The sequence below is a fragment of the Myotis myotis genome, unplaced genomic scaffold, assembly GCF_014108235.1.
Source record: "Myotis myotis isolate mMyoMyo1 unplaced genomic scaffold, mMyoMyo1.p scaffold_m19_p_14, whole genome shotgun sequence".
In the NCBI taxonomy this organism is placed as follows: Eukaryota; Metazoa; Chordata; class Mammalia; order Chiroptera; family Vespertilionidae; genus Myotis; species Myotis myotis.
Window position 1 is genome coordinate 3,338,749 of NW_023416318.1, and position 20,271 is coordinate 3,359,019.

Consider the following 20,271-nt stretch of genomic DNA (forward strand, 5'->3'; position numbering starts at 1 on the left):
TCACTATGTTTATAACACCAGCAGATGACTAGTCACTTTGGGGGCAAATGAACAAATAAGAAAAACAAGCAAACAAAAACTCATAGGCACGGCCAATGGTATGGTGGTTGCCTGAGAAACAGGGATAGAGAGATAATACAGGGTAAAGGGGGTCAAATATATGATTATAAAAAAAGATTTGACTTTGGGTGTTGAGCACACAGTGGAATATACTGATGACGTATTATAGAATTGTACGCTTGAAATTTATATAATCTTATAAACCACTGTCACACCAATAAATTGAATTAAAAAGAAAAGAATTTGTGTGTGATAAACAGTGAAAAATCTGCCGAAAGACAAATGAATGAAAATAGTCCCTGGTGAGTTTTTTAATTTTATAAAATAGGAGTTTCTGTGTGATTTTGAAAAGAAAAAAGTATTTCTGGGAAATAAATAGGAAAATGAGTTAAGCTAAACTGCCATTTTGAAAAGTGGGTAGAGTTGAGTGATGTCAACTATTTTTTTTGTTGTTGTTAATCCTCACCCAAGGATATTTTTTCATTGATTTTTAGGGAAAGGATAGAGTGAGGGAAGGACAGAGAGAGAAACATCGATGTGAGAGGAACACATTGATTGGTTGCCTCCTGCATGAGCCCTGACCAAGGCCCTGGCTGGGGAGAAGCTTGCAACCAAGGTATGTGCCCTTGTCCAGAATCAAACCCAGGACCCTTTGGTCCACAGGCCAACGCTCTATCCACTGAGCCAAACTAGCTAGGGCTGATGTCAACTATTAATCTGCTTAATGGCTAGCTGGATATAATGAAGAAAGAGAGATTATCTGATCTAGCAAAGTATTTGAGGAGATGAGAATGCACATCAGTTTTAATGGCTGATTGGTCAATAACAGGATGAATGGGCACTCTACTTGCTTGGCAAAACAGAAGGAACAGAGACATGATATAAGTAAGGTTGGAAGTGGTATGGCAGGTTGCTGTATAAGAATCAGGCTGATACTTTCTACTATTTCTGAGACATATGATTAAAGCTGTCTTTTGTGATTAAGAGAGGAACATGTGATTATGAGTGCCCAGAGAGGAGATAAAATATGAAAAACCCCATAGAGGCAGACACTGCAACCATTCTATTCTCTGTTGTACCTGTAGAGTGTTACATCATGCATATGGGTGATCAATAATTGTTGTTGAATGAATATCTGAAAAGAAAAAATACCCCTAAAGGAAAAGGGAAAAATTAAATCTGACTATTAAAACCTTAACAGTTTTGTGGACAACATTAAATTTTTCTTTATTCTTCCACGGTATTTTTTCTAACTTTATATATATCTTTCAAATGATATGAAAAGCAGCCTTAGCCAGTTTGGGTCAGTAGATAGAACGTCTGCCTGCAGACTGAAGGTCCTGGGTTCGATTGGTCAAGGGAATGTAACTCAGTTGTAGGCTCTTCCTTGGCCCAGGCCCTGGTTGGGGCTAGTTCAGGAGGCAACCAATCAATGTGCCTCTCTCACATCAATATTTCTCTGTGTCTTCCCCTCTCTTTCCCACTCTCTCTGAAAGTCAATGGGCAAATATCCTCAAGTGAGGATTTAAAATAAAAAAGCAGAGGGAGGGCTGGCATCATGGACACGTGATCTATGCAGTTGTCCAGGACTGGGTGTGCTCAGGGAGATCAGACTTAATTGAATACTCTGCTGTTACAATCTTGAAATTCCTAAAAACATTAAACAGAGGGTCCCGCATTTTCATTTGGTATTGGACCCCACACATAGCCAGTTATCACTAAGGGGATAAGAATGGAAAAGTTTCTTACCATGAGAAGCTTCTTTCCTTGTTGTATAGAATTTTTAAATCCATACTAGGTGTATGAAATTGTTTAACCAACAATTGTTGTTTGTGTACTATAATGTTTCATATCTTTCCATTTTGCTGCAATTATATAATAAGCACCATTATTATCAAGTGCATTTCTTCATTATAATGATATTATGTAATTACCAGTTAATATCCTTCAGTTGAACAAAAACCATAGATATACTTGAGCAATATTTGAAGATTTCTCATTTCTGCTTCCCACCCCCGCCACCCCGACCCTAAATGTTTGAATGTTTTAATTTTAACATTTTGTGACACTAGTCTTTAGAAAAGAGGACTTAAATTATAGAGCCTCTCTCTAAACTATATATATATATATATATATATATATATATATATATATATATATATGATACTAGTATATACAAATATAGCATTTGTTAGATCCCAAAACATGAATTCACATTTATAAAAATGTTAACCAAAAGCCCTCATTATTCATTCTGATCATGTGCTCTGTTCTGCCCTATGCCTTACTCACATTAATCCTGCATTCAAATACACACATAATAAAATGTGCTTATTACAGAACTTGATGAGAGAGAGACAATTCAAATTATAGAATGGTGTCTTAAGTTCTGAATCACCAAATGCTAAGTCAAAGAAAAATTGATATGTGCCTAAAGTCTATACCCTTCATACCTTTCTCTAACTTTTCACCATTTGTAAATACCTATACTGCTGAATATAAATACAGCTCTCCCCAAGGAATCTAAGATTTGGAACTGCTGCTGCCTTGCAAAATATATTTCCACAAAGGGAATGGATTTGGGGGAGAAACTAAATCCTTTCTGAGGAACTGCATTTTTTTGTCACATGCAATGATTTATTCTGTCAGGAAAATAGATTCTGTGAAGTACTGTAAGCCCCTTTGGCAAGAAAATTCATTTAGTCAAAAACTTTAATCTATCCTGGTGACAAAATTCTCTCTTTAGTTTATTGCTTAAAAATTGAGTTTTATAACTTCCATGCACTTTTGTTAAAAAAAAAAAAAAAAAAAAAAAAAAGTCTGTCGTTTTATGATGATCTTATGGTGATCCCAGGTCACATAAAAAGAAATTGATTGCTATGTAGGAATTGAGATTTTGTATATTTAAAGTGAATAGTTAGTTTTGATGTGTATGTATCTTTCTCCAAAATATGAGAGAATTTTAATTTATTCCTCATGAAGTTTTTTGTTGTTTTTTTTTTTTTAAGTCTGTAAATCTCCAAACAGTCACAATATCCTTTAATAACATAATGGACATTAAACTTTCATTTCTTATGCTAAAACTAAGTATTCTAATTCTCTTAAAAAACACACTAAAGTTATTTGTCAGTCATTTTGGGGTCCTAAGTCACAGTATTTTTAAAAAATATATTTTTATTGATTTTAGAGAGGAAGGGAAAAAGAGAAACATCAATGAAAAGAATCATTGATTGGCTGCTCCTGCATGCCCCCCACTGAGGACTGAGCCTGCAACCCAGACCTGTGAGCTGACCAGGAATCGAACTGTGACCTCCTCCTGGCTCATAGGCCAATGCTCAACTACTGAGCCATGTCAGCCAGGCAAGTCACGGCATTCTCACCCACAGGATAAATGTAAAATATCTTGGTCTGACATTCTGAACCAGGCACAATGTGTGAACCCTTTGGGGACTCTAAATAAGATCCTCACTTCTCTACTCACCTCCCAACTGACTTAACAAACGTGTTGCTCTTAACTTTAAGATTAACATATATTTTATATGATTGTTTTTCTTTATAGATCCTATGTATTTTATTTGAGGCACTTTAAAATGTTATTCTGATAAGAGTCTACAGGTTTCACCAAAGAGCTAGAGATTCATTCAAACAAATATGGTTAAGAACACTGCTAGGGAATCTCTCTTGAGAAGCAAGCATATGAAGTGGCAAGCATGTGTGTGTCCTAATGTGGAGGTCAAAGTCATTCACGTGTTGCATTGGATTCTTTTCTTTCTCTTGGCCCAGATCATGTGTTTCTGTGTGAAGTTAGAAATACATTATTCTCTTTCCTTCAGGATTTGCAGCAATGAGTCCCTCAATCTTTAGTATTTGTTTCCCGACGACATTAGTGTCCTATGCCTCTGGAGCATTTTCTCCAGTAGCCCTGGGAGGTCACAAAGGAAGGTAGCTTCCAGGGCACCACACCATCAGAGCCCCCAAAAGCCCAATAACACCCTCCCCTTGCAGGTGTGCCAGCTCAGCTAAGGGGGCTGTGAGACACCAAAAAATAATCAGTGTTCCAGACAATATTCCTGACTCCAAAAAGATCCCTATTCCAGACAACTCATCACCCTTTTTTTGTAGACAGGCTTGTATTAGGACACACAAAGCATCAAGTTTTAAAAAAGGCTGTTGTGTTTAAAATTGAATATTTGAAAGTCAACGCGAGACAGAAAGTGGTACATTTTCTATCGCCTTCTAACCCACAGATTTCAATGTTCCTGGACCTCAACGCAGCTTTAAAAACCACGTCGGTTGACCCTACCTGCCATGAGAGAGCCACCATTACAATCTGCACACGCTGCTAGGGCGAGGCTCAGTGGCCTGCCTACGATGACATGCTGGATCTCTATGACGGGAATAAATGAAACGTTGATATTTGCAATGCCAGTTTGTAAAAATGCTCAGAAATGTTCTTTGAGATGAATCAGTAGAGCCATTTGCCCAGCTACATCTATTTTTTTAAACTCTAAAGCACAAAATAAAGTGATGAACAAAATAGATCCAGAGACATAGAAGCATGGAACAGACTGTCAAACCTCAGAGGGAAGGTGGAGGTGGGTGAGTGCGTGGGAAGAGACCAACCAAAGAACTTGTATGCATATGTGCATAACCCATGGACACAGACATTAGGGTGGTGAAGGCTTGGGGCAGGGGGCTGAAGTGGGGGCAGCTAGAAGTACTCAATGAGGGGAAAAAGGAGACATATGTAATACTTTGAACAATAAAGATTAAAAACTAAAACATTAATCCCCTATTCCCCCTTAATCTGAGACTTTTACATGACCCTGGAGCCATCATCCAAGATCATAGTTTTATGTGTATGAAGCCCAACAAAAAATGTTCACATTATTTCTGCTATCTGGGCCTTGACCTGACTGGGACTCTTGTCACCTAGCAAACTGCTAGGTGACCATACACTTCCATGACATTGATCTTCTAACACAGTGCTTACCGATTTCTGCTTTAGAACAAGCCATATTTGCCATCTCTGTGACTATTAGGTAGAGAGTTGCACTCATACTACTAAATAAGAGACATATCTAGGCACCTATTTTTCTACCAGGTGGTGTGTAAATCCAAGGCCTTTATATTATTTCACCTAAATATTCAATGTGAAATCCCTGCATGAGGGGTTCTCAATTCTTTGCTTAAAGTTTAAAAAAAAATGAACAACTGTGATTCTGTAGGAGCCAATAACCTGCTTACCACTGGGTCTCAGTTTCCTTCGTAAAATGGGACAATAGTAGCACCTCTGCTATAGGATTGTTCAAAGCACGGAATGAATACCTGTAATTCTCTTAGAGGCGTACCTGAAAACATACCAAGCGCGTTATCATTGGTGGTCTTGTTGTTTCTGAATTATTGGTGCTGTTATCATTATTTGTTATTTCTCCCTACTGATGTGGGACCTGCCAGACCAATGTCATAGATTCTGAAAGTCATTAAATTAGCTCTCCAGAAAACTGCAACCTTATCAGGATCAGGAAGCATGGCCCTTCAGTGAGGCCATGGCCAGCATGACTCCTTCGGTGTGAGCTTTGACTTAGGCACTGCCCTGGCTATGCACCCACTTTGATAACGAGTATTGTACATGGCATTTTCGATACTTTTTATAGCCTATTCAATGCCATTGGGATCTACTTCCCAAATAAGTCTCTTATAACTCTTGTTTTTTAGAAAAGCTTAGCCCATTCTGTAGCATTCAGGCCATGGTAATAAACTCAGGTAAGATATCAGAAGAAATAAAGAAGAGGTTCATCCTCTACCCATATTCAATCAAGGAAATATGATATTTCTTATTCTTTAACCATCATTGTCAGGTTTGTCCAAGAAATCCTTGGTTTGTCCATAAATTTATATTTATTGTTTCAAAATTAACACTGAGATTTTTATTCTTTGGACAGTTACATATTCTGTTTAAATTCATAAATGTTGCCTTCATTTTTTCATGCTCTTTCAATCTTAGACGATTTCGATATTTTCTCTTTGTAATATCATCAGTGTTAAGATACTTTCCATGTCCATTAACTTGTGTCCTGACCCTTGCATTTAGAGCTTTACATAATCTGTATATTTATCTTTACATATCTCATTTATGAGTCTGCTATGATATTTTATAACTTTAATATATTTTAGATCTACCTTTCTAAACTAGTCAACTTCAATAATGTAATTAACTAGGGGCCCAGTGCATGCATTTGTGCACCTTGAAAGGAACTGTGGGCCTCGAGGCTGCAGTAGGCACAGGGGCAGATCTTAGTCCACTCTCCGTGCCCCTGCTTGGCCCTCCTGCCACAGCCCAAGTGGTCTCCTGTCCCAGCTCCTGCAGACTCTATAGCTCCTATGCACTGACAACACCAGTCCTACTCACACCCACTGAAGGCGCAGAGCAATTTGGGCCAGCTCCAGCAGCAGGTACGAGCAGCAGCTGTTGCCCCAATTGCCCCTCAGGAGCAAGGGGAGCTGGAGAAGCCTTCAGGGGTGAACAGGGCCAGCAGCTGCCGCTGGTACTTGCTGATGGTGCTGAGCGATCAGGACCGGCACCAGGCACTGGCAGCGGGTGTGAGCAGGGCCAGAGCCGGCAGCAGGTGTGAGCACCTGGCGGGACTGCAGCACAGGGAAGCAAAGAATTTTCGGTAACCACCAGAGGCTCGCCCAATGGCAGCGACTGGCACTGTGCCTTTGTCTGGCACCCCTGCTCACCTGCTCCACCATCCCACCACGGCCAATGCCTGCCATGTTCCCCGCACACGCCCTGGTGGTCAGCGTGCATAATAACAACTGGTTGTTCGGTTGTTCCACCAGTCAGTCTAGTTCAGCCGTGGGCAAACTATGGCCCACGGGCCGGATCCGGCCCGTTTGAAATGAATAAAACTAAAAAAGAAAAAAAAAAGACCGTACCCTTTTATGTAATGATGTTCACTTTGAATTTATATTAGTTCACACAAACACTCCATCCATGCTTTTGTTCCGGCCCTCCGGTCCAGTTTAAGAACCCATTGTGGCCCTCGAGTCAAAAAGTTTGCCCACCCCTGGTCTATTTGCATATTAGCCTTTTATTATATAGGATTATGCATTTGGATATTATATGTGAAAAATAAATTATTGAGTACCCACGTGTCCACATTTTATGTCCACTCTCAGAATTATTTTGTTAATCTGTTCATTCTGAGATTTTGGCTTTAGTCTATTACAAGCAAATTATAGTTTTATTAATTAGATATCTTATTGTATCTTTGTGATAACTATACCAATTTTTAATATAACATCACAAATCAACATTATTTCATCTGAAGTCTATATTTATGTGCTGATAAAGATTTCATACCAAATCTTCACAGTCAATTATTTTGTTTGTTTCATTTTTTTTCTAGACTCTCCATGGCAGGAGTAAGAGTGATACATTTCATAATTTCTTGCAGAGCTGCTAGTGTATAACTGTTAACTTTATGAGAAACAACAATTTGGTAAAGTATATCTTGGGTCTTCAATTCATGAATAGTACTGTTTGTTGTCAATTAATTATGTAGATGACATATCAAACACTATTTTGATTTTTTCTTTATTTAATCATTTTTCTGTAATTAAATGCTTATTCATTTAGTTAGAAAGAATATATTTCCATTCAATTGTCAGGTGTTACTTTTTGTAGGGAAAAAAATAACTACTTTTTTTAGCCTACTAACACATTATTTTATGGTTGAGAAAAATTTCTTATGTAGGTATTTTTTACAAGTAATTATTATTTTTGATCTGATATCAGAAACTTCATTATGAAGGCTCTTTGTCTCTGTTCTCCAGAGTTGTCCTCCCTAATTCTTGCTTTTTATTAGCAATGATCTTTCTAGCCATTTATTTATCAATCAGCTCATCCATGTTTTTAGTATGAAGTGTAAGAACTTTTATCTCCCCCCGGATCCTAAAGATTGTCTCCTGTTTTGTTCTACAACTTTTATAGTTTTACATTTTACATTAATTTCATGATCTACTTTGAGTTAGTTTTATATAACATGAGACTTACATTTCAATCCATTTTTTTGCTTACAGATGTACAATAATTCCAGATTACTTTGTTGAAAAATCTATTTTTTCTATTTAATTGCTTTTCTATCTTTATCAGAAATAAATTGGGCATATTTATTTGGTTCTATTTCATAGTTCTTTATTCTCTTCTATTAATATACATTTCTATTCTTTGGCCAAAACCACACAATCATGATTACTGGACCTAACAGTATTGTACTGCATCATAGCTGCAGACCAAGTTTTAAAATTGATAGATCATTCCTTGCACTTTAGTCTATTTCAGAATTGTTTTATATATTCCAATCTCTTTGCCTTTTCATGTAAGTTATGCTGTATTTCTAAAAAAAAGAAAAAAAGGAAAAAAAAAAACACCTAACTAAGATATTGGTTGGAATTGCATTAAAAAATGTAAATCAATTTGGATATAATTGGCATCTTTATTGTATTGAGTCTTCCAAACTATTTATTTATGTCTTTTTAAATTATTTCATCAGCACTTTATAGATATCAGTATACAAGTCCTGTTGTTTTGATAGATTTACCTAAGTGTTTAATATTCTTTTTAAGTGTTTGTAAATGCTATTATATATTGAAGTTTGATATTTGCATATTAATTTTTAGTGTATAGAAATAAAATTCACTGCTGTGCATTTATTTTGTGTCTTGTGACCTTATTAGAATCATTTATTAATTGCAAGATTTTTTAATATATATTCATTGGGCTTTCTATAAGATCATCTGCAAATAAGAACTTATTTCTTGAAAGAAAAATACCACATGATCTCACTCATTTATGAATAATAAAGACCATTATAAACTGATGAGCAAAAATAGATACAGAGGCAGAGCAGCATCAAACAGACTGTCAAACTACAGCGGGAAGGCCGGGGAGGGTTGGGGGGCGCGAGGGGGGCGTGGTAAGAGATCAACCAATGGACTTGTATGCATGCATATAAGCATAACCAATGGACATAAGACACTGGGGGGTAGAAGAGGCCGGGGGAATGTCAAGGGGAGAAAAAAAAAGTAGACCTATGTAAGTAATACTTTAAGCAATAATAATAATAATAAAAGAATAAAAAAACAGAACTTATTTCTTCCTTTCCAATTTATAGGCCTTTATTTATTCTATGCTGCTTGCAGTGATTAGAACTTCCAGTTTTATGTTGAATATCAGTAATTAGAGAAAACATCTTTGCTTTGTCAATTAAATTATCTTAGGGAAAAATATTTACTTGTTCACTATTTATTATGGTGCTACTTGTAGGTTTTTGTAAATGTTACTTTTGAAGTTGAAAAAGTTCCTCTCTATTCATATTTCTTTTTATTTTTTTATCATGAGTGGGTGTTGAATTTTGTGAAATTATTTTCTGCATAAGTTGATATGATTATATGATTTCACTATATTAACCTTATTGATATGGTGGATTATACTAACTAATTTTCAAATATTGAATGATGCTTGTATCACTGGGATAAATCTCTCTTAGCCACCACTCATAATTTTTTCTATATATCATTGAATTCTGTTTGACAATATTTCTTTTCCCATCTTGCTATTGATTACTCAAACATTATTATAATTCCATATTGGTTTACCTATAATATTTTTCAGTCTTACCTATGTGTAGCAGTTTTTAGTGGTTGCTCTAGATATTTGTTATCCAAATAAAGCTTATAACATTCTACTGATGTTAAGTTTTACCAATCCAAGAGAAGAAAACATACCTCCCTTTATGTCCCTTTTTATCATATATTTTTTATAAATGTTCCTTCTATATATGAAGAACCACATTAGATAGTTATAATTTTACCTTCAACCATGAATCATAATTTAGAAAAATCAAGTGTAGAAGAAAAGACTCTTTTATTTATCCATAGTTTTGCCCTTTACATTATTATTTCTTCCCTCCTAATATCTAATATTCATTTTATCATTTGTTTTCTTATTAGAAAATGTTAGTTAGCTTTTTTTTCAGAGTAGGGTCTACCAGCCACAATTTTTTTTTCATTTTCTTTCCCCTACAATTGACCTGATGTTCCTTAGACACAAACAATTTTTGAATAATTTGCCTATATTTATCATCTTTTAAGAGATCCCATTTCCAATCACCTATACTTATGCAGTAATTAAAATGAATGGTTCCATTTCCCAGGCGCAGTTCTTCAGAAAGGGAGATAAGGTGGAATGCAATCTGGACCAACAGGATTGTCTTTTCTTGAATGTCTGAATTACAATTTAAAAAAAAAAAATCAGTCTACTGAGCTTATGAGCTGATAACTGAAGCAAAGCACACCCGATCCAAATGAGAAAGCTGCCTCTCTGAAAAAACTTCCAATTCCATGTAATCTTTGAACAGTTAGGAGAGTGATATAGTTGCTGCCTTATAGTTTTCAGAGAAAATCCCTTAGAAGCCACATTTTAATTATTTCTTGTGGGTTCTATAACATCTCTCTTTATGACAACTTGATTTTTGAAATGTTAAAAAAGAAACCTCTCTCATTTAGGTAAATGTTATTCTCTAAGTCTTTAAGATTTAATATAGCAAATGGTATTTTTCACGTTACCAATTGACTTTTATTCTAAGACTTAAATTTTAATTGCCAACCTTTTCTTTGGAAGTTTATAATTTAAAAATAAAAGCATAGATCATAAAAGAAAAAAAAAAGTCAAAGGCTTATTTTATAATTTATTAGCATATAAAGAGACATATATGTATAAATCAGGTGAATGATTAGAAAACAGTGCAACAAACCTCCTAATCAACTAATAAACTCAGGAAAAAGTAAAGCAAAACAATAATTTTTATATTTGTGTATGACTAACTGTTCAATTCAACAACATGAGGCATTACAAGACAAATTAATTGAGAATGATTACCAAACATAATGAGGATGATAAATCCTCCATGAGACAGGAGTTGGGAGAACTAAATTGGGCTGGGAACATTTCATGCATCTCTAAGTTATACTGCGGGGAGAAATGAAGAAAAACTTCACATTGATTTTGAAATGGGAGCATTAAAATTAATAGAGTTGAGTTTTAAATACCAAAGAATAAGATTACAATAACTTTAAAAGAACTACGGAATTATAAATCTGAAAAGGTGAACCATCACGGGGGGGCGGGGGGGGCGGGCAGTATATGGGGTGGGAAGAAGATAACTCATCTTAATACAGGAATTTGTTTGGGGGGAAAATAAATAAATAAAGCTAGTAGTCATGTAGTAAGACATGCTAGCAGAAGAAAAGGCTGGTTTTGCTTAGGTCATCAAAAGAACTCCAGACAATGACAACAAGCAGTTGTGTGACCACACAATCCTAAAAATATGACACCAACAAACAATGCTTGCTCAAAACTAAATCAGTATTAACATAACGGGTGTAGGAAGTGTGCGCTCTTAAATGACTATAGTAGTCTGTTTGGGACATAGGGAAATTTTTTGCTTGCAGATGAAAAGTAGCTAACTCTTATGGAAAACCATAGACATGGCACAATTTTGATTATCTTCAATACTGTATCCTTTCTAGTGAAAAAGAATGAGAAAGCATCCTATTCTACAAATATTTTTATAATGGTGTTTTCACCTGTTATGATATCATTATATACTTGTTAAAGTGATGAACCATTCATTACAATAGAAAAACAATATGGCCTGCCTGGCTGGTTTGGCTCACTGGTTGGGCGTCAGCCCGAGGACTGAAGGGTTTCAGGTTTGATTCCAGTTCTAGGACATGTACCTTGGTTTCAGGTTCCCCAGCCCCTGTAGGGACCTGTGTGGGAAGCAACTAATCAATGTGTCTCTCTCTCACTCCGCCTCCTATCTCCTCTCCACTCTCTCTACAAATCAATGGAAAAAAAGGATTATATATATTTTTTAATACAGAAAAATAATAGGGCCTACTTGATCCATGTATTTATCCGATTGCACCAACTGAAATGTGTGGTGTGTGTTTTTTTGTTTGTTTGTTTTGTTTTTTATGTAATCGCCATTTATTTTTATTTTTATAGAGATCTGTGTATAAAAACTGTTAATTGAAATGTTATGTTTATTATTTTGCAAAATGGATGTTTCTACTCCTGTGTATCTATATTTGAGAAGCATAGAACCAGGATTTTTTAAATTGTGAAAATATTTCAGTGTGAGAAGATAAATGACCCAATATCAACTTCTATATTAACTGCTCATACTTCCATATTTGCATGATATATTCCTTTTAAAAAGACAATAATGGTGAAAATTAAACCACCTCAGGTTGACATTTTAGAATTAGTGTCCTGAGTTAGTATTCTTAAGGCAGGATATTCTAAAATAGTAGAAAGAGCTGGTGTTATTAATTTATCTAACTTATAAAATATAAAACTAAAAAAAACCTCATAAAATTCTGAATTGTAATTTATGATCTTATTAAACTCTATCTTTAAAAGAGAATTACATTTCCCAGAAGGAAGATAAAAGTGAGTTTTTTTGAGAGAGATTTTTTGCTTCAGTCATGCTAACTCTATCTGACCTCATCAGACATTATGGTGCTAGAGAGACAGCAACCACGTGAAATAATGGAATCCTTTAATTGTACCTTGTTCTAGGAAGATTTTCAATATCAAAATCATTATAGATAACACTATAATTTATTATACACAACCATTTTATAAAACTCCAATCAAGCTGCTTGTACAGGAAATATAGAAACACAAGTTGAGTGCTGACTCAAATGAACTCAGCTCAAAGAACTTTATCCTATCAGGTCATTGCCATGTAACTATTTAGTTGTGGGTTTTTTGTTTTGTTTTTGTTGTTGTTTTTGTTTTAAATCTTGTTTACATAGTCTCAGATACAGGCAAAGAAAAAGGTGACCTTTGTAACACCTCAATGCTCACTTGATGACATATGGTAGCAAGGGAAATATATCTGGAAACTTGAGAAGTAAAAGTCTTCAACATCATTGCCCTAGCTGGTTTGGCTCTGTGGATAGAGCATCTGCCTGTGGACTGAAGGGTCCCGGGTTTGATTCCAGTCAAGGACACATGCCTGGGTTTCAGGCTCCATCCCCAGTACAGGGTGTGCAGGAGGCAGCTGATCAATGATTCTCTCATCATTGATGTTTCTATCTCTCTCTCCCTCTCCTTTCCTCTCAGAAATCAATAAAAATATATTAAAATAAAAGAAAGTCTTCAACATCAGATTTTCATTAAGAGTAGCAAAGAATAAATAACTGCTCAAGAGATTTAATACTAAAGTAATTCATATTAAAGAGCTTACTTCTTTAACTTGGCTGACGATGGAGGAGTCATTCTAGATTTCTCCTTTTCTTATCCCCTCATGTGCAATGCTCTTATTGCATGTAATTGTTAACTCACTCCTGTGAAATCACTGCCCATGTCTTTTTTTTTTTTTATTGGGGTGACATTGGTTAATAAAGTTATATAGGTTTTAGGTATACAATTTTACAATACATCATCTGCATAATGTATTGTGTATTTACCACCCCAAGTCAAGTCTCTTTCCATCACCATTTACCACCCCCCCTTTACTCTCTTCTACTTCCCCCAACACCCTTCCCTCTGGCAATCACCATACTGTTGTCTATGCCCACTTCTTATTTCATATTATTTATCTTACTTGAGCTATAACAATAGCCCCAAGTAATGTCTTTGCTTTCAGTTTCATCCTACCTCTTACAGAACTCACATTTCATTCCTACCTTCAGTCCAGTCTGTAAGCTCAGAGAATTTTTCCAAAGTATGCTTCCAACAACCTAGGATTATCTCTATCAACCCATGCTCATTAGCGCCAATCCAACTCCAACAAGAATCCCCAATTCAGGTGCAGTGACAAAGGAAACTTTATTCAGTGCAAACAGCCCCATTGGGAAACAGCAAAGGCTGTGAAAACACTACTGCTCTGAGGCAGCTCCATGAACAGGCCCATCTTTGGCTAAACAGCTCTGCTCTGCACCTTCATGGGCTGCTCTGTTCCTTACTGCTCTGCTTTGTGCTACACTGTGCTGCTCTGCTGTCTTTGGTTGGTTTCCTTCTCTGCCAGTCTGTTCTGCCAATCTGCACTGGCCTATATTGATCTGCCCCCAGGAGATGTCTTTGGTGGTTCAGCTCAACCAGTGAAGAATAGTCCTCAGTGTTAGATGTGTACTCTACCAAGACAGAGGAAAAGAGGAGAACTGGCTTGTATAGACAGAAGTCCCTGCCACTGGTCCTGGATTGGTTGTTCCTCATGCAAATGAGGACTCCATGTACTCACAGTTTGATTTGTCTGAAAGGCAATGTTCTGACTGGTCAGAATAAATCCACTCTGATTGGTTGGAGCTACACATCCCTGATTGGATGGGGAAAGCTTCAGTCCTATTGGTTGAAATAGGATTTCAGGAACTCCTTTGTAAGGGCTGACTTCTTTATAAGGGCAGAAGCACAGTGCAGGCAGGCAGTTCAGTGCAGAATTCTTCCTAAAGTGCAGTTTGCGTGAGATGCTCCAGTGCAGAAAGGGTTTCTAGGCTCTATTTTTTAAAAACTTAGGTCCGTTGACCACCAGGAGCCCTTCTTAACAGGTGTCTTCTTTCTCAGGGTTTACACATCCAACTACTTTCAAATACCCTCAATAACTTACCAAAAAGCCTAAACACATTAGATGTTGGGAGGCAAAACCTGACTTGCCAAAATAATACTAAAGTTAGCCTGGCCAGTGTGGTTAAGTGGTTGAGCACTGACCTATGAACCAAGAGGTCATGGGTTCAATTCCCGGTCAGGGCACATGTCCAAGATTGTGGGCTTAATCCCCAGTATGAGTTGTGCAGGAGGCAGCCAATCAATGATTCTCTCTCATCATTAATGTTTCTATCTTTCTGTCCCTTCCTCTCTGAAATCAATAAAAATATATTTTAAAATATTAAAAATAATAATAGTGAAGTTAAAAAATAAAATATACAATGAATGCATTGGGATCTCAGAAGAAATTGGCAGAATTTAGGTAAAGGTATAATCTTATGACAAAGAATGAAAATATTCAGATGTAGATATATTTGAATATACTTTAGCATGCTTTATTGAGTACCTTACTTAAGCACATGGAATATAGAGATGAATAAGGATCTTTTCCTGAGTTGTTTCACAATTAGCAGCAAGACAAAATTAATTTGTTTTGATATATGTATATAATCAAGAGAATATAAGGTCAGAAGAAACACAGAGGAATGACAGCTTGACTCAACCTGGGAGAGTCAAAAACACAATTGCCCCTAACAAGCATGAGCTTATGAAGTGATATTTTGGCTCCAACTTCAAGGATAAATGTCTGGTGACATGGGAAAATATCGCATTCAGTTATTGCTTAAAAGCACACTCCACATATTTATTACAAGATTCTTCACATTTAAAAAGTAATCATAAAAATTAAACCCATAGACACAGACAACAGTATGGTTGTTATCAGAGGGAAGGGGCAAGGTAGTAAAGGGAAAAAGGGACCAAATATATGATGGCAGACGATAGTTTTACTTAGATGGTGGGCACACAATGCAATATACCGAACATATATCACAGAATTGTACACTTGAAACGTATATAATCTTATTAATCAGTGTCACCTCCCAAATTTTAAAAAGTAATCATCGTTTCCAATTTATTTTAATTTATTTTAAAATACATTTATATATAATAAATATAAAGTCTATGTGGTGCATATTGCAAAAAGTGTATATTATGTAAAGTTTATAAAATATATACATATATTTTCAGAATGATTATAAGGTGTTTAACATTTTCATTTTTTAATGCACCCACTTATTAACCAACTTCTCACTTCTCTATTAAGCCAGCAATCATTAATAAACGGTGGCAGCAAGACACTATTGAGCATAATCTTCGCATAGGCACAGTAATTATATTTTTAAAAATAGCATAATGTTTTGGATCTTTGGAGGCAGAGAGACCTTTAGGTGACCCTAACTCTGATGCTTACTAACTACTTGAACAATTTGCTTCAAGTTTTTATAATTTACCTTTTGTGTTTTCAATCATTTTTGAAATTTAAGACTAATTTTTACCCAAAGGGTGTTTTTGGCTAAAATGAGTTAGCACAAATAAAATACAACACCAAGTTCTTTATCTTTGAAGTATCAATGGATTGGGAGCTTCTCATATCACATCACCCTGACTCTTTTTCTGCCTTTCTCTTCCATACTTAAAGACCTTTGTGATTATTCGAGGTCTACCCAATCATTCCGGATAATGGTCTCATCTCCAGGTCACCTGATTAGCAACCTTAATTCCATTTACAACTTTATTTATTTATTTACTTATTTATTTATTTTGCCTTAGAACCTAATGTATTCACATTTTCTAGATAGGGACATCTTTGGGATGCTGTTATTGTGCCTACCACAATCACCGCCCCAGGGAACAACAGGAAGATGAGCAGAACCTTATAATTATACCCTAATCTTACAAATTTAAATTTTCTTTGAATTAACTTATAAGCCATTGTTTCCTGTGGTAGCAAAAAGAGAAGTATAATGATCCCATTTCAGGACAGCTTAAAGACAAGGGAATGGGGATTTTATCTTTTCATATAGCTGCTGATGAGCCAACTGATTAGATTCTATGTGGTAGTCATTATCAGACAAATCAGGACTTTGGGGAAGTCACTGACCTGCTTGGTAGCCATAGGCAAGTCAATTATCAGAGCCGGTTTTCACATCTATGGAAGAAAGTTATCACAAGCCCTGCTTTACATAGTCACAGCTCCTCTGCTGCATTTATGGGGAGGCATCTCAATATGAATAGATGAGCGCAAATATACAGTTCTATAGTTAATATTGGCACCCTGTATCCTTGGGGATGAAGATGTGAGAAGATGGTTTTTTAACTCTCCTGAAAATGTCATCACAGGCAGGCTTTTATTTCAAATTGACTCTAATTTACCTTAGCGTTAGCAAAATCTTTACTGTGTTCCGTGGCATGCATTCAGCAGACTGAAGTAATGTTATAGGCTGCATTGTGACCCTTCCCAAATTCCATACGCTAAAGGCCTAACCACCAGGGGATCAGAAAGTGACCATGTGTAGAGATTGGATGTTTGAAGATGCAATTAAATTAAAATGAGGTCACTAGAGTGGGCCTCAATTCCGTATGCCTGGTGTTCTTATCAGAAGAGGAAATTTGAACACCGACACATACAGAGGGAAAATGATGTGAAGACACAGGGGGAAGACGGCCATCGACAAACCAGGCTCTCTTCCTGGAGCAGGCCCTGTACTCATGACCTTCAGGAGGAACCAGCCCTGTTCACTCCTGAGTCTCAGACTTCTGGCCTCTAAACTGTGAGGAAACACACTTCTGTGGTTTAAGCTACCCAGTGTGCTATCCACTGTCATGCCAGCCCTAGCAAGCTAATACAGCTATCAACAAGGAGACCGGGGTAGATGTGCACCCACACACTGCACTTCATGCAGGGCACTGGCTAGTGGTGTCAGACAGTGCTTTCTTTCATGGGGAATCCCATAGTATGCTTCATGGGATATAGATTATATTCACAACCAGCTTCCACTTTGAAAATGTTTATAACCTGGTACATAGAATCAATGTACTGTTCACTCTTGCTTTTATTTCAAAATAAATTACGAGAACTTACTATCACATATGTAGTCATGTAGTCATTGTGCAGTGAAAGGTCACACACATCAACATGAATGGCATCCGAATGGTAAGGTGAGAGTGGTTAGTATTATTTCCTTCTGCTTATTACTTGCCTCTGAATATGACAATTAAAAGTAGTCATTAGCCTGGCCTGCATGGTTCAGTGGTTGAGCACTGACCTATGAACCAGGAGGTCAAGGTTCAATTCTGGTCAGAGCACATGCTGGTCATTGACTTATGAACCAGGAGGTCAAGGTTCAATTCCTGGTCAGAGCACAAAATATATATATATATATATATATATATATATATATATATATATATATATATTATTGATTTCAGAGAGGAAGGGAGAGGGAGAGAGAGATAGAAACATCAATGATGCTAATCATTGATTGGCTGCCTCCTGCATGCTCCCTACTGGGGATTGAGCCTGCAACCCAGGCATGTGCCCTTGGCTGGAATGGAACCCAGAACTTCAGTCCACAGGCCAATGCTCTATCCACTGAACCAAACCAGCTAGGGTTAGAGTGTCTGTTATTTGCTCCATATAAACAAAGAGTTTATACCTTTTTATAAGCATTATTTGTGAAGGATAATTTTTTAAAGTTATACATTATTAAACTGGAGGAGTTGTTTCTATTTTGGCATATGTTAAATATATCTTAATATATTAAGATATGATATAACTTAATTAAGACAGAATATATGCATATGTAATGTAATGTATATTAAAGAGATGTATTTCTTAGCTGAGAGGTGCTATTTTATTTTCATCTAGAGACAATAGGTTTTGCTTTCCCCTTTTTGCATTGTTTTGGGGGGAGGGGAGTTGATGAGTACCTTGATTCTTGACCAGAATATAGTAAGTGCCAAAAAGAGGCAAAGTAAGTTTCATAAGCTTCAGATGAACGAAGAATTTAACAATTTCAGTCGAGTTGAACAGGAAGATATTAAAAGGAATGTGGAGTTGCAGCTACATAATGCAACCTGGTTAAAATCATATAATGAAAATTAAGTGAATCAAGTAGCTGGAACAGAGGTTTTGGTTGAAAAACAAAAGAAAACAGAACACAATGAGGCAGGAGAGAAAGAAGTTAGGGAAAAATCCCTACAAAGAGGAGTAAGGAAGTAGCAGCCCACATCTTCTCACTGGCACCCCCATTCCATGCATGATCAAAGGCAAACATTTTAAGGCAGGGAACCCCTGGTGGTCATGGAAGTCATAACAACCAGGCCCCCTTGCAACCAGCAGGTGGAGTCAGAATTTTGTCCACAAGGCTTGGAGGCAACCCCATGCTCCCCTGGAAACAGATAAAAACCCAAGAACTAATTGACCATGTGTGCAACTCACCAGGGAGTTGGCCCACGCCCACTAGGATGCGCACCTTCCCATATTTCACAGTGGTGCCTACGCCCTGGCCTCTTTCTTTTTCTCTACCTGAATAAAACTTGTTCTGTTCCCACTTCGACTCACTCTTGAAGGTTTTCCTGGGCGACTTTCAAACCTGGAAGTCGCCCAATACACCAAAGGTCCAGGACTGTGTGGGGCAGGGCCAGCCCTGCAGGGAAGCGGGCCAGAAACAGCAAGAATCCAGTTAATCAAAATAGTGCATGTTAGGAAAAATTTGAGGCTTTTGTTCACTTTCTGTCTCTCTCTTTCTACTTATGAAACAACTTACAAGGTGTCCACACACAACCTGACTGTCCATCAGATCATAAGTGGACAAACAAAATATGGTATATGCATACCGTGGGAAATTATTCAGCAATAAGAATGAATATAGGAGGTAACATCAGTATCATGGCAGCATAAGATGTTCCTTCTTCTTGTCCCCTTTCTTTAACAACTAATCAGACATTTACCCGCAGACAAAAGAGGAATTGTGAAATCCGGTACCATATTCCACGGCACTCGGGGACAGCCTTGCCCACCTGTGCCTCTAGTAATAGGCAGGCAGACCTCTCTATGGGCTGTGGAACCAGCAGAGCAAGGGACCATGGGGAGGAAAATAACCCGGAGCCTGCTGGCCTGGTCAGATACTCACGGACAAAACAATCATCTGACGAGTCCAGCCTTCCTAAGGGGAGATTCCAGCACGCCATTGGTGAAAACACAAAATATGAGTTTGGATTCAGTGCGGATCGTAAGAAAATCAATACCAACACCACCCACCCCGAGGCAACAGTGCATAGAGCTGAACTCTGCAGCAGCACAGAATGCCCGGCTAGACAAGAAGAATGGTAAGTGCACGGCTACACTACCTTTGTGGGAATGTGGCTAGAGAAACCTGCTTCTCTCCAGTAGCACCCAGAGGACTGAGACAGGACCGCCATGACTGGGTGGAGGGAGGGGACAGAGAAAGAGGCAGATAGAACATCAAAGGGTGTTAAGGGGATAAGGTTCCTGCTGACCGAGCTGAGGACCTCAGCAGCAAGTCTGCCGCTTCTGGGAGTACCACACCCAAGATTACAAGCACCCCCAGCGCTGAGTGATT

General features: G+C 37.2%; 1 protein-coding gene across 1 annotated transcript in view; it reads left to right on the forward strand.

The window, feature by feature from the left end:
* Positions 1 to 17,822: 17,822 nt before the first annotated feature.
* Positions 17,823 to 20,271, forward strand: part of LOC118669388 (zinc finger protein ZPR1-like) — a 46,507-nt gene continuing 44,058 nt past the window's right edge. The window contains exons 1-2 of the mRNA XM_036335507.1: positions 17,823 to 17,845; positions 19,646 to 20,017. Of these exons, the coding sequence (XP_036191400.1) occupies positions 17,823 to 17,845; positions 19,646 to 20,017 (395 nt within the window). The remainder of the gene's footprint in view (positions 17,846 to 19,645; positions 20,018 to 20,271) is intronic.